At 35.2% G+C, this 12,493-nt stretch overlaps 1 protein-coding gene and 1 pseudogene across 24 annotated transcripts in view; one reads left to right on the top strand and one right to left on the bottom strand.

Moving 5' to 3' along the window:
* The window catches only part of FIP1L1 (factor interacting with PAPOLA and CPSF1), an 82,507-nt gene that overhangs the window by 11,341 nt on the left and 58,673 nt on the right, over window positions 1-12,493 (top strand). For 13 of the 24 annotated variants that reach the window (XM_016951736.4, XM_016951730.4, XM_024356155.3 and 10 more), the window contains 5 exons: window positions 950-1,014; window positions 1,662-1,769; window positions 2,149-2,279; window positions 2,570-2,638; window positions 10,980-11,089. In XM_016951736.4, the coding sequence (XP_016807225.1) occupies window positions 950-1,014; window positions 1,662-1,769; window positions 2,149-2,279; window positions 2,570-2,638; window positions 10,980-11,089 (483 nt within the window). The remainder of the gene's footprint in view (window positions 1-949; window positions 1,015-1,661; window positions 1,770-2,148; window positions 2,280-2,569; window positions 2,639-10,979; window positions 11,090-12,493) is intronic. The other 11 variants (XM_016951733.4, XM_016951741.4, XM_016951737.4 and 8 more) reach the window with 1 other exon arrangement.
* LOC112208923 (apelin receptor early endogenous ligand-like) lies at window positions 8,579-8,738 on the bottom strand (annotated as a pseudogene).

Here is a 12,493-nt window from a genome sequence, read left to right as displayed (position 1 = left end):
ATAATTGTATACAAGTCTTAGGTGTTTTGGCCAAGATTACACAACTAGCAGTTGACAAAACATTTGAATGTGGGTTGGTCCAACTTCAGATATTTTTTTCTTTATCACTGTGTGTTATATTACATCTAAAAAGGTGCAGCTTAATATTTTTTCAAATATATACATTCATGTAACTACAGCCAGATCAAGATATGAAACATAATTGGCATCCTAGAAGTTTCTCTCATTTTGCCTCTTGGTCATTAACCACCCACCACCGGCAAACACTGTTCTGCTTTCATGCTAGACTTATTTTTGAATTTCTTGTCAATAAATTTCTGTTATGGACTGAGTACTCCATGAATAGTTGAAAAAGGATTTATTAACAATATCAAATGCAGGAAGAACTGAAAGGCCACTAGATTTGACAACAAGTTGGAGGAATTTTACTTATGCTTAAGAGTGCTGTATATTTAATAACTGGGAGGCAAGGAAATGAAGACAAGGGGTGTAAACTATTTTTCCCTTCTTAGCCTTATTTCTTGTGAAGTTTGTTACAGTAGAATGTTGAGTTATTGGCAAAAAGGTTTTTGAAATGGAAACAAGTCAGGCTTTTTTTTTTTTTTTTTACTGTTTTTGCCTTTTATTGAGCAAGTGACTTTACAAATCAGTTTAAAATGTTTTTTAAAATATGTGTTAGCTGGGCACGGTGGCTCACTCTTGTAATCTCAGCATTTTGGGAAGCCAAGGTGGGAGGATTGCTTGAGCTCTGGAGTTCGAGACCAGCCTGGACAACATGGTATGAGATCTCATCTATACAAAATTTAAAAAATAAAGATAGAAATAAAATGTGTGTCACACTATCCATTTACTACGTGATTGTATAATTTGTTTGTACAAATGGAATATATTACTGTCTTGTTTAAGCTTTTCAGGATAATTTCTGTTTTTTTTGTTTGTTTGTTTTTAGGAGTTATGGTACAGCACCTGTAAATCTTAACATCAAGACAGGGGGAAGAGTTTATGGAACTACAGGTAAAATTTGTATTTTCTGTTGCATCAATAGGGAAATAAGGCACATATCTTAAATAGGTCTTAATAGCTTTTTTTTTTAGTCGGGGACAGAGTCTGGCTCTGTCACCCAGGCTGGAGTACAGTGGCGCAATCTTAGTTCACTGCAACCTCCGTCTCCTGGGCTCAAACCATCCTCCCACTTCACCTTCTCAAGTAGCTGGGACTGCGGGCGTGCACCACCATGCTTGGCCAATTTTTGTATTTTTATGTAGAGACCAGGTCTCACCATGTTGTTCAGGCTGGTCTTGAACTTTCGAGCTTAAGTGATCTACCTGCCTTGGCCTCCCAGAGTGTTGGGATTCCATGTGTGAGCCACTGCGCCCGGCCAAGGTGATAATAGCTCTTTTTAAAGAGTAATTTTTGACCGTACATCACAGAGACTGGTAAAGTTTTTCTGGAAAGAGTCCAGTAGCACGTATTTTAGTCTCTGCTTTGTTTGGAACCCTTGCCAGGTTTTTTGCCAGGAATAGTAAAAAGATGTTTGTTTTCTGTTTGTGTGTGTATATGTGCCAGGAATAGTAAAAAGGTGTTTATATTTTCTGTTTGTCTATGGTATCGCCCAGCTTCTTGCAAGTGTAGCTCCTTCATTTTGTAATTTTATAAAACAGGGACAAAAGTCAAAGGAGTAGACCTTGATGCACCTGGAAGCATTAATGGAGTTCCACTCTTAGAGGTAGATTTGGATTCTTTTGAAGATAAACCATGGCGTAAACCTGGTAAGATTATTGTGGATTATATTAATTTCAATATTTTCAGTGTGAAGTCATCAGAAAATTTTTTTGAACATCAATTTAGAATTTTATTTTTTCATTATAATTTTAATTGTCTTAAGCAAATGATGAGTAATAATGACTTGGATTATTAAATCTTACTGGTGGCCTTGTATTACTTAAAATGTAGACTTATTGTTTATTATAATGGCGTTTGTAAAGGGAATAATTTGATCAAAAATGTTATGGTCTTTTTGCCACCATAAATGATAGAGTGATAACTGATAGAACTCTAAATTTATATTTTTATAGTTTAGTATATTTTTGATGCTGCATAAAAATAGAGCTGAAATATTTGTACACCAAAGTTGTGTTTTATCTTTAGGTGCTGATCTTTCTGATTATTTTAATTATGGGTTTAATGAAGATACCTGGAAAGCTTACTGTGAAAAACAAAAGAGGATACGAATGGGACTTGAAGTTATACCAGTAACCTCTACGACAAATAAAATTACGGTAATTAATAAATACTCCGGAATACCCTTGGCTTGTCTACCATCCCACTTTTACTCCCCAAATAAATCGTTTCCCTATAAAAGTGGTTAAATGCTATATGATAGTTTAAAAATTCCATTTTGTTTACCATGTTTGTTTTTCCCTTCCCTCCCTTTTAGAGTTTCGTATTTAATGATTATCTGATGTTCTTACTTTCAAATCACAGACTAGCCACAGCTAGTTTGTCTTTATATGGCCTATTAATTAAATATTATGTGGTATCTTAATGGGGAATATGTTATTTAACTTAGGCCGAAGACTGTACTATGGAAGTTACACCAGGTGCAGAGATCCAAGATGGCAGATTCAATCTTTTTAAGGTGAATTTTAGTAAATTATCCTTGGTTGCTCTCATTTTTTGTTCTTGAGTCTGCTCCCATGCCACTACTCAAGGGACAAGATTAAAGTGGAAATAGCTACCTTTTTTCCAAACCTTCAGCTTCCTGGTGACTTACAAATTTGCTGATTGTTGTTTTATCTCCACTTTTGCAAGCATGTGAATTTATAGCCTATTATACTAACAAATGCCGAGTAAAACTATTGTTTGCTATATGTTGTGATTTCATTTTGAGTCGTAATACATGTTTGTAGGATAGAAAAGTTAGTGGCAACAGATTATGCTCTCATTGTAGATAATACTCTAATCTTTATCAACAGAATTGGAAACTTTTTTGTTCTCTTTAAAAAAATGGTAAGGAAGGTGGCATACTGTTTATCTCTATGACACTTACAACACTGATATCATTGGTGTAATGCCCTGATAGCTCAAGATATCTTCAAAAATCTTAGGCATTCTCTGAGAGGCTTTAAGAACTCAACATAATGAGATACTGCCATTGATTTTAAAAATTTGTTCTTAAAAGGAGTAGGTTTATGTGAGAGACTTTGAGGTTGATACTACAACTTGTATAACAAGTCTGATTTCTGGCTTCTCCATTCCATGGTATGATCACAGACCCAGTCCAAAGAATAATACTATATTGTCATAGTTCTTTTATGGAAAACTGATTGTGTACTCTTTTTTCTTTACCTTAATAGTTGACTCTTATATTGAATGACACTGGGATGAAGATTGGGAGTGGCTTTTAGATTGGGTTGTATACTCAGGGAACTTTAGTGGACTGGAAAGAGACCACTGCTCCCCTTTTGGGTTTGCAGCCCTGTCCACCAGAATACTGCCTTATGCAGTGTGTGTGCTATGTCTGCAGATACAACCACTCTACTGTACACAGTTCTATATAGATAATTTTATTTTAATTTACATCCTACTTTGCGTAAGTATTTGGTTCTTCTTTTGCAAATATTTTGAAAGTATGTGATGATGTCTGTTGTGTTTTAAAGGGTCATCAGTTTTTTCTGGGTTATGTTGTCTATATAGGCATTGAATATATTAGACTTGACTGCAATGGGTAGAAAAGTTGTCTTAATGAACTAGTTCATTAGCAGCAATGCATTTTATTTTCTTTTAATAGAAATGAGAACTGCCATCATAAACTGTTAGCTTCTGTATACTTTATTTTTTGTAGTAGACTTAAAAAGAGAATAAAAAGAAACTCCTAGGGGTCAGTCTCATTGAAGGTAGCCGTTATGAATGTGTATTTTATATACATACTGTGTACTGAAAAATTTATTTTGAAGTTTCTTTTGGCTATGTGAGAGGAGGTCATAGAGTATTCCATTCTGATTGGATTCTGAATGAAAGATTTTAATTCGGTGGGTACAGTCTTCATGGTTTTCTTGCCTTGATAGTGTGTTTAAATACTAATATGTTTGGTAGAAATACTGATTTGGGAATAGGGTGTGTATTAAGAATATGTGTGGCAAACATTTTTTCTTTATGTATATTGTGGTCTGTAGGAAATGGTGGAAATAGGGCCATGATGAGCAGGACATTGATTTTAAACTAACCTGCAAACATTTGTGTAGCCAATAGGAAGCTGTTTGAAAGTTCCTGAGCAGTAGAATGAAGTGCAGATCTGGTATTTAGAAAAGGAACTGGCAGCAGGATGGGCTGTAGAATGAAAGGGGTGTGAAACAGATAGGGAGCTGTTGCCATACTATAGGACTAAAATGAACTAGGGCCTGAACTCACTTATGAGGATGAATGGGCAAAGGAGTGGATTTAAGAATTAAAATTTGTTTTCATATCTGCTGCAAATAGAATTTTTTCATCCTTAAGTGTGAGACAGCCCATCAGCCTCTTTAAGATAACTTTATTTACTTTTCATTAAACAATTTGCAAACCCAGTAACAAGTAGAATAGTACACATGAACCCTTAGGTGCTTATCATACAGCTTCAACACTTAACAGTGTTTTGACATTCTTGAGGTAACAGCCTTTTATGTACTTCAATATGAATAAAGTTTTTTTAAAAAGCAAAATAAAAGAAAAAATTTAGTAGGTATAAAAATAAAGCCACTCAATTGGGTACAAAAACAATTGTGTAATTATTTAATTAGAGTGAATGGCAAGAGAGAAGTGACTAGTGGGAATAGATAACATGTATGTATGAGAAAACGTTGACTACAACGTTTTCTTAAAATATTTTTTATTCATTTGCGCACATATGCATAGATTTTCCCCCCGCCGCCCCCCCCCCCCCCCGGCTGTGAATGTATGAGCTTTGTCACCAGTTTTCTGAAATTTTACAGTTATGTGTCTTGGTCTGTTTTCATCCATTGTACCAAGCATTCAGTTGCACCTTCTCGATTTGGAAGCACATATCCTTCACTTATGGAACACTTTCTTCTTTTACTTTTTTCTCTGCTTTCTTTTCTATTCTAGATAATATTGGATATCTTCGAATGGTCTTCTAATTTTTTTTATTGTTTTTCTCTTTTTCATCTTTTCCATTATCTGGGAGAATTTTTTATTCTTATAATGTTATTGTACTTACTTTTCATTTCTGTTGTTAATTTCCAAGAAAATTTTTCTTTATTATTTAGTTGTAGCATCTTATTATTCATGCCTACAGTAATGCAGTATCTTTTTCCCTCCTCTCTCAAAGGATATTAATGATAGGCTGTTTTGTTTCTGTTAGATTTTTCTTTTCCTGCATAGTCTGTTTTCAACTTGATTATTTAAGTTAGTTATTTTTATCTTCTGACTTAGACTTTTCTGAAATGTTTGTTGATTGTTGGCCATTCACTCATGTAATGGTGGGCTGCTAAAATTGATTGGAAGCTCTGTACATCTGAATAGAACTTGCTTGACTGCAGGCTTCACTGGAGGGCTGTTTTTTCACATTCCCTGATGTCAGTATTTTTAGGTGTTTTTCTTTTTGTGGTAATCAGATTTTTTTCAGATAAGGTATTCCAGTATTCTATCTAGAGGGTATATACTTGGCTGATGCAAATGTTCTGGTAGCTGGAGCTTTTAATTTCTGAATTTTTGAGGGTCCTGACATGATAATCATTGTCTTTGCTTTCCCATTGCTGACTTAGGATTCAGTTTTCTTTGGTCTGCTCAGTCAGTTACTATTTTTTAATCTAATTTCAAAGTTCTAAATTTTGTTGCTTTCTCAGTTTTTTTCTTATAGGTTGAAACAAAATTGTGATAATTTATTTATGGTTGTCTGTTTTTCCTTTTCTTGACTTTAACATGTAATGTTTTCATAAGTTCTTAAATTTTTTTATAAATATAATTTAAAATAGCTACATAGTTTATTATTTGGATGCACCTTAGTTTACTTAAGGGTTTTTTTTTAAGATATTGTTTGTAAAGTTAAACTTTTACAAATGAAGCTGTGATAGGCAGCCAAAGGAAATTTCAAAAATATTTTTCAAACTTTTAGTACAGTGGTAGCATAATTTGGGTGAGTATTTAGCTTCTCAAGGTTGTAGACTTAAGTTTTGTTTGGATTTGTCAGATCTGACATAAATTTGTTTTTAGAAAATTAGTCATAATGTCTTATGGTCATTTCTTAAGATATTAGGTCATGTGAAATAATCTCATTATGTTACTGGTTAGACAAATTTTGAGTGTGTAATCTTGAGTGTAACATCTGAAGACAAACAAATGGATAATCAAGTTGACTAGAAAGGTTGCTAGAATAGTGAGGATTTTCAGAATTGTTTAATAGAATGAGGATATTATGAAGAAATTAAGGAAAAAAGAAAAGCTGGGAAACACGGGCAATTTTTGTGTGTTTAAAAATCTATGACATTTTCTTAATATCTTCTCTGACCCCACCTCTCTCTTTCTCTTTTAATGTCTCTCCCACGTCTCTTTCCCCAATCCTTCCCGGTTCCTCCTTCCCGGTTTTTAATTGAGCATTGACTGTGCCAGGAAGTACCTTAGGCTTTGGGGAGAAGGGGAGGTCACCATAATAGACATGGAGCCTATAGTCTAGGCATTTATTGTGCTTAATGGGAAAATTTAGGTATTAATTAAATAGTCATGCTAAAGATGATATAGTTATAAACTACATGTTCTTTGGAGTTTGAAGAAGTGACATTTAAGTTGATTCCCAAAGACAGTCAAGTAACAAATACTTATTGAGTACTTATTGCATGCCAGGTACTGTTTTAGGATGAGACATAGTAATAAAGTGATGGAATTTTGTGTGTGTGCGTGTGTGTGTGTATGTGTATATCTACGTTAATTTTTTGATTTCTTATTTATATATCTCAGCATCACAGGGTTGAAAAGTACCTCAACAAATCCTATTAGAATAATGAGCACTCATCTTGTGGATATAGATATCACCCTGAGTAGGCCTTCATTGGCATAACTGTATTTTATGATTTTTTTTTTTTCTTGAGACAGAATTTCACTCTTGTTGCCCATGCTGGAGTGCAATGGTGTGGTCTTGGCTCACTGCAACCTCCACCTCCTGGGTTCAAGTGATTCTCCTGCCTCAGCCTCCCGAGTAGCTGGGATTACAGGTGTATACCACCACATCTGTATGTTTTTTGTATTTTTAGTAGAGACAGGGTTTTGCCATGTTGGCCAGGCTGGTCTCTAACTTCTGACCTCAGGTGATCCACCCGCCTCGGCCTCCTAAAGTGTTGGGATTACAGGCGTGAGCCACTGCACCTGGCCATAACTGTATTTTAGATGTAGGCCTTTAAAAGTAGGCCTTTTAAAGGAATTATCTATACAAAGCAATCATGGATGTAACAGAACTTCAAAGGAAATAAAACATTGGCTTTTTATAATTACAATTACATGGTGAGAAAAAGATTCCAAAACAAATGTTTCTATGTTGAGATAAAATGAACTACAATTAGAATCTTTTTTTTTCCCAAGATGGAGTCTTGCTTTGTCACCCAGGCTAGATAGAGTGCAGTGGCGCGATCTTGGCTCACTGCAACCTCCACCTCCCGGGTTCAAGCAATTCTCTTGCCTCAGCCTCCCGAGTAGCTGGAATTACAGGCGCCTGCCACCACACCTGGCTAATTTTTTTAGTTTTAGTAGAGATGGGGTTTCACCATGTTGTCCAGGCTGGTCTCGAACTCCTGACCTCGTGATTCACCCACCTCGGCCTCCCAAAGCGCTGGGATTACAGGCGTGAGCCACCACGCCCAGCCTACAATTAGAATCTTATGCTTTCTTTTACAACCTCAAATGGACAGTGCTCATAAAATTAAAAAATCATGCTTTCATAAACATTAAAACCTGTCATAAAATTAGTGGCAATTAATAGGCTTTCTTAGTCTCTCTATATAAATAACCAGTGAACCATTTATTTTCTCCCTGTTGTGCAAAGCCAAGTGGTCAATGCAGTTGATTTCAGATTGAGCATTTTTTTAACAAAATTATTGAAGCATACACAGACTTAATACTTTTGGAGAATTATGGAGTATGAAAGGAAAATTTTGAACTCTGCAGTTTTTACTGCTAGAGAGTTCTAAGACATTCAAAGTTATTTTTCTTTTTAACCGATGAAAGAATGTTTATGTGCAGAAAAAGATGAGATATTTTTGTTATGGAAGCAAGTGATTGTGCTTCAGACTGGAATCCTTTTGAATTCATGTTATTTTCCCTGTAAAGAGAAACCAGGAAGAAGAAAATCCTATGACACTAATACATCATCCCAGATGCTTTCAAAGGATTCCTTTTTGTATGGGAACTTATAAGCAATCACACTATTGCCATAATGAGATTCTTTTGGGTGGTTGAGTAACTTTCCTTCATTCCTCTTCTGGTAGACTCAGTAAAATTAGCTAGAGAGATCAGTGATCACCAGAGAGTGAGCTGTGTGGCTAGAGCTTGAATCCAAGTGGTCCAAAAACACCGTTTTTATTCTTATCCCCTCTCAGGAGAATGGTACTCATGAATGGAGTGGCATGCATCTTCTCTGAAGGCAGGATGTCTGTGCTGTTTTCTTCTCATGGCTAAATTAGGTGTCTCTGTCTGTTGATAAAAAGGCTCATAATAAAAATAAAAAATGCGAAAAGGAATTGTTGAAATCTCATTTCTCTGCCACACATAAGTGAAGTGATAACCTCTCAGTGTAAACCAAACAATCTGTCTGGAATATCTGTGTGACAAATGACAAACCTCAGAGTACTGCCAGCTGTGTTTTCCAGGAAGGTTACTGATCGCAGATTGGAATTTGGCATATATTGTAAAGTTGACATATTGGGTGTTCATATGTATTAGATAATTTCTATGGTTCTTTTTTTCCTTGAGCAGCTCAGTAGATGATGGTGCCATTTATTTATATGGGGAAGACTTGTAGAGGATCAGATTAGGGGAAATTAGTAGTTTTGTTTTTGGCCATGGTAACTTTGAGATGTCTGTTAGACATGAAAGAAGTTACATAGAAATTACTGGTGGTCAGGGGAGCAATTGGGACACTAGTGTCAACTCTGAATATTCCTTGACATCCCCAGGCAGAACAATGCATTTCTTTTTGTGTTATTATAACATCTTTTATCCTTTAGATTTTTTTCATAATATTTATTATATTGCTCTGATTGTTGGTGTGTTTGTTTTTTCCTAAGGTCCAGGATCCTGTTGTGTTTCTGTCAGCTTCTGGTACATAATAGATATTCAATAAATGATGTTTACATTCTCTCACCAGATCCTGTCAGTTTTACCTGTCAGGTATCTGTCAAGTCCATTTCTTTCTGTTCCCATTGCCTTAGTGCTGATTCTCATCATCTCATTAGAATCAGGGCATTTAAAATTTTTTTTAAGTGGTAGAACTCATTTTCAAATAAACTAAATGTAAGATCCTCATTATATGAGGGTATCAATTAGAGATTGGGTTGGACACTATTAATAAGAGAGCTATCTGACTATAATGGCTCAAGTGTAAAAGAGTTTCTTTTCTTCACATAATGATTAGTTGGGAGGTAGATGATTTTGGAATTGAATTGGTGGTTCAAATATATCAGTCAAAATGTCTTGAGATTCTCTTGGCCTTTGCCTCATGGGAAAGGAGAGTGATGCTGAATTTAAATGGAGCAGGGAATTTAAATAGAATCAGTCAAAATGTCTTGAGATTCTCTTGGCCTTTGCCTCATGGGAAAGGAGAGTGATGCTGAATTTAAATGGAGCAGGGAATTTAAATAGAATTTAAGTAGAACATAAAATATGGTGTGATATTATTTAAGTGTAAGGAAACTTGAATTTGTTTAAATTGAATAGTTTGATGATAATTTTAAGATAAAAAGGTGAGTATAAAAGCAGAAGAGCATAAAGAAGTCATTTCAACAGACTAGAGGAATGTGACTGGGCTACAATCAAAGGATCTAGTAAGAGCAGAAAGGTTAGGCAAATCTTGGAGAAATTATGGAGTAAGTAGATAGATGGTTTTAAAATTAATATTAAGAGGGAGAAGGCTGGGCCTGGTGGCTCACACCTGTAATTCCAGCACTTTGGGAGGCTGAGGTGGGCAGATCACTTGGGACGGGAGTTTGAGACCAGCCTGGGCAACATGGTGAAATCCTGTCTTTACTAAAAATACAAAACTTAGCCAGGCATGGTGGTGCACACCTGTAATCCCAGCTACTCGGGGGGCTGTGAGGCAAGAGAATCACTTTAACCCAGGAGGTGGAGGCTTCAGTGAGCCGTGATTGCACGACTGTACTCCAGCCTGGGTGACAGAGTGAGAAGAGGTATTAAGACAGATGATTGACTTCAAGCTTTTAAGCCTGAAGTCAGGCTTAAACTGTCAGGATGATGGTACTTTTAATGGTGATGGGAAAATGGGAGAAATTGTATGGATGTACAGTAGCAGATTATTCACATTTGTGTTACAGGAAATCACAGTCTGAATAGAAAATGGTCAGAATGGCTAAAATGGTCACCTATTGTTTTCTTAGAATAAGGGTGGTGAACACAGAACGGGAAAATTCTTCAAGGTCTCTCTTGAATTCGAAACATGAAGTCATAACCAAGTATCTGGGACCTATTTGTAGTGATCTGCAGGAATTTATGAAAGTGCCAAAGAATTAACAGTTTATTCGGCTTCTAAGTGTTATTAATGTGAACTTTTTGATAGTTGGAACATTTTGATCCCATACTCTCTTTGGTGCCTTTCACCTAATACTGTTCTAAAATAGGCTAATTTTAATAAATATTCAGCAAAGGAACATTCTTAGTGTTTAACTTCAAATTAAATGTTGTAAACTTATTTTAACATCTAAAGACCATTATGTTTGAGTGTTCTGTTAAATTCAACAAGCTAATAACCTTTTTTTTTTAAGGTACAGCAGGGAAGAACTGGAAACTCAGAGAAAGAAACTGCCCTTCCATCTACAAAAGCTGAGTTTACTTCTCCTCCTTCTTTGTTCAAGACTGGGCTTCCACCGAGCAGGTTAGTTACATAGTTATAACTCAATTACTGTACGACATTGGTATCTTTACATTGTATTTGTGCTATATTAAGTATAAAAGCTCTGAATGTTTTACCAAAAAACTGGAACATTTTACTTTGTTTTAGTACAAAATGAATTCTTCACAAGAAACTTCTTGATGTTTTTCCATCTAAAAAGCCTAGGGTAAGCAAGAAGTGAAGTGTGGTATATAGTTTTGTGTATGAATAAAGAGACAATCTTATATTCAAGAGAGGTGAATAAAGAGACAGTCTTACATTCAAGAGAGGTGGTAACAATAGTATTTGCTGTTTCCTGTGCTCCCTATTCTTACATAAAGAATTATTGGACTTCTAAGTCTAGATCTATTGGCCTGAAGGTCTTTTGCTAATTGTAGTGAAAGAGGCTATTGAAATTTCAGCTTGGAAAATCTTTAAAATTGGAACCATTTGTTGTTGTTGTTTGATTTTATATGATAATACCTCATATGTTCCCGAAGGTATCAGAGGTAAGAGGCAAATATGCTAGAAAATGTCTTTTTTACTTAAATGTGACAAATGGTTACCCTATTATGCCATTACCAGGAAACTGGTAAAGGATAGTAGGCTAAGACTAGCGAAGTTTGAGGTCAGTAGTTTAATCTTGGACTAGATAAGATGACTAAAGTCTGGGCCTGAAACAAATTAATAACCCAACTATTACTAGTTCTCGGCCAGATCACTTACCTTTTGTGTTACTGGTTTAAATTTATTTTATATAGTTTTCTGTTTTTGTTATTCTACAGTTTTGTATTGTTATAAGAGACATTTTAGAATAATCTAATGCAGGAAGAGACTTTATAGTGGCATCTAGTCTAGCTCTAAGATAACGATTCTTGAAGCCTTCAGCCAAAATTAAATGGCATAAAGTGATCCAGGATTTTTGTGAATTGTCATAGACATAATGAAATGTGATTATTTAAGCTAAATATAATCTCAAAATGTTTGGTTTTAAAGAATTTATGATAGCTAAGCTTTTAATATGTAGTAATATATAATATTTTAATATGTAGTATTCTTTTGGCTTATACATTTTTTAAGAGGTTAACTTTCATTCATTGAGTTTATGGTATTCTGCAGTATAGAGTGATGGTAACAGCTTGGACTCTGGAGTCAGATTTCTGGAGTTCAGATGCTGGCTCTGCGGCTTACTAGCTGTGCTGTCATTGGGCAAATTCTCTAATCTTCTTATGCCTTGATTTCTTAATCTGTAAAATGTAGTAATAGTACTTCCCTCACAGTGTAGTTATGTATATTCAGTGGATTCATTTATGTAAAGTGTTTTAGAACAGTGCTGGTACCTAGAAAATACTCTAGATGTTTGCTATTATACTTAAACTATTTAAAAATCAATAGTTTTTCTGTACT

The sequence above is a fragment of the Pan troglodytes genome, chromosome 3 (assembly GCF_028858775.2).
Source record: "Pan troglodytes isolate AG18354 chromosome 3, NHGRI_mPanTro3-v2.0_pri, whole genome shotgun sequence".
Classification (NCBI taxonomy): domain Eukaryota; kingdom Metazoa; phylum Chordata; class Mammalia; order Primates; family Hominidae; genus Pan; species Pan troglodytes.
Note: the sequence above shows the minus strand (reverse complement) of the source record. Positions and strands in the feature narration are given on the sequence as shown.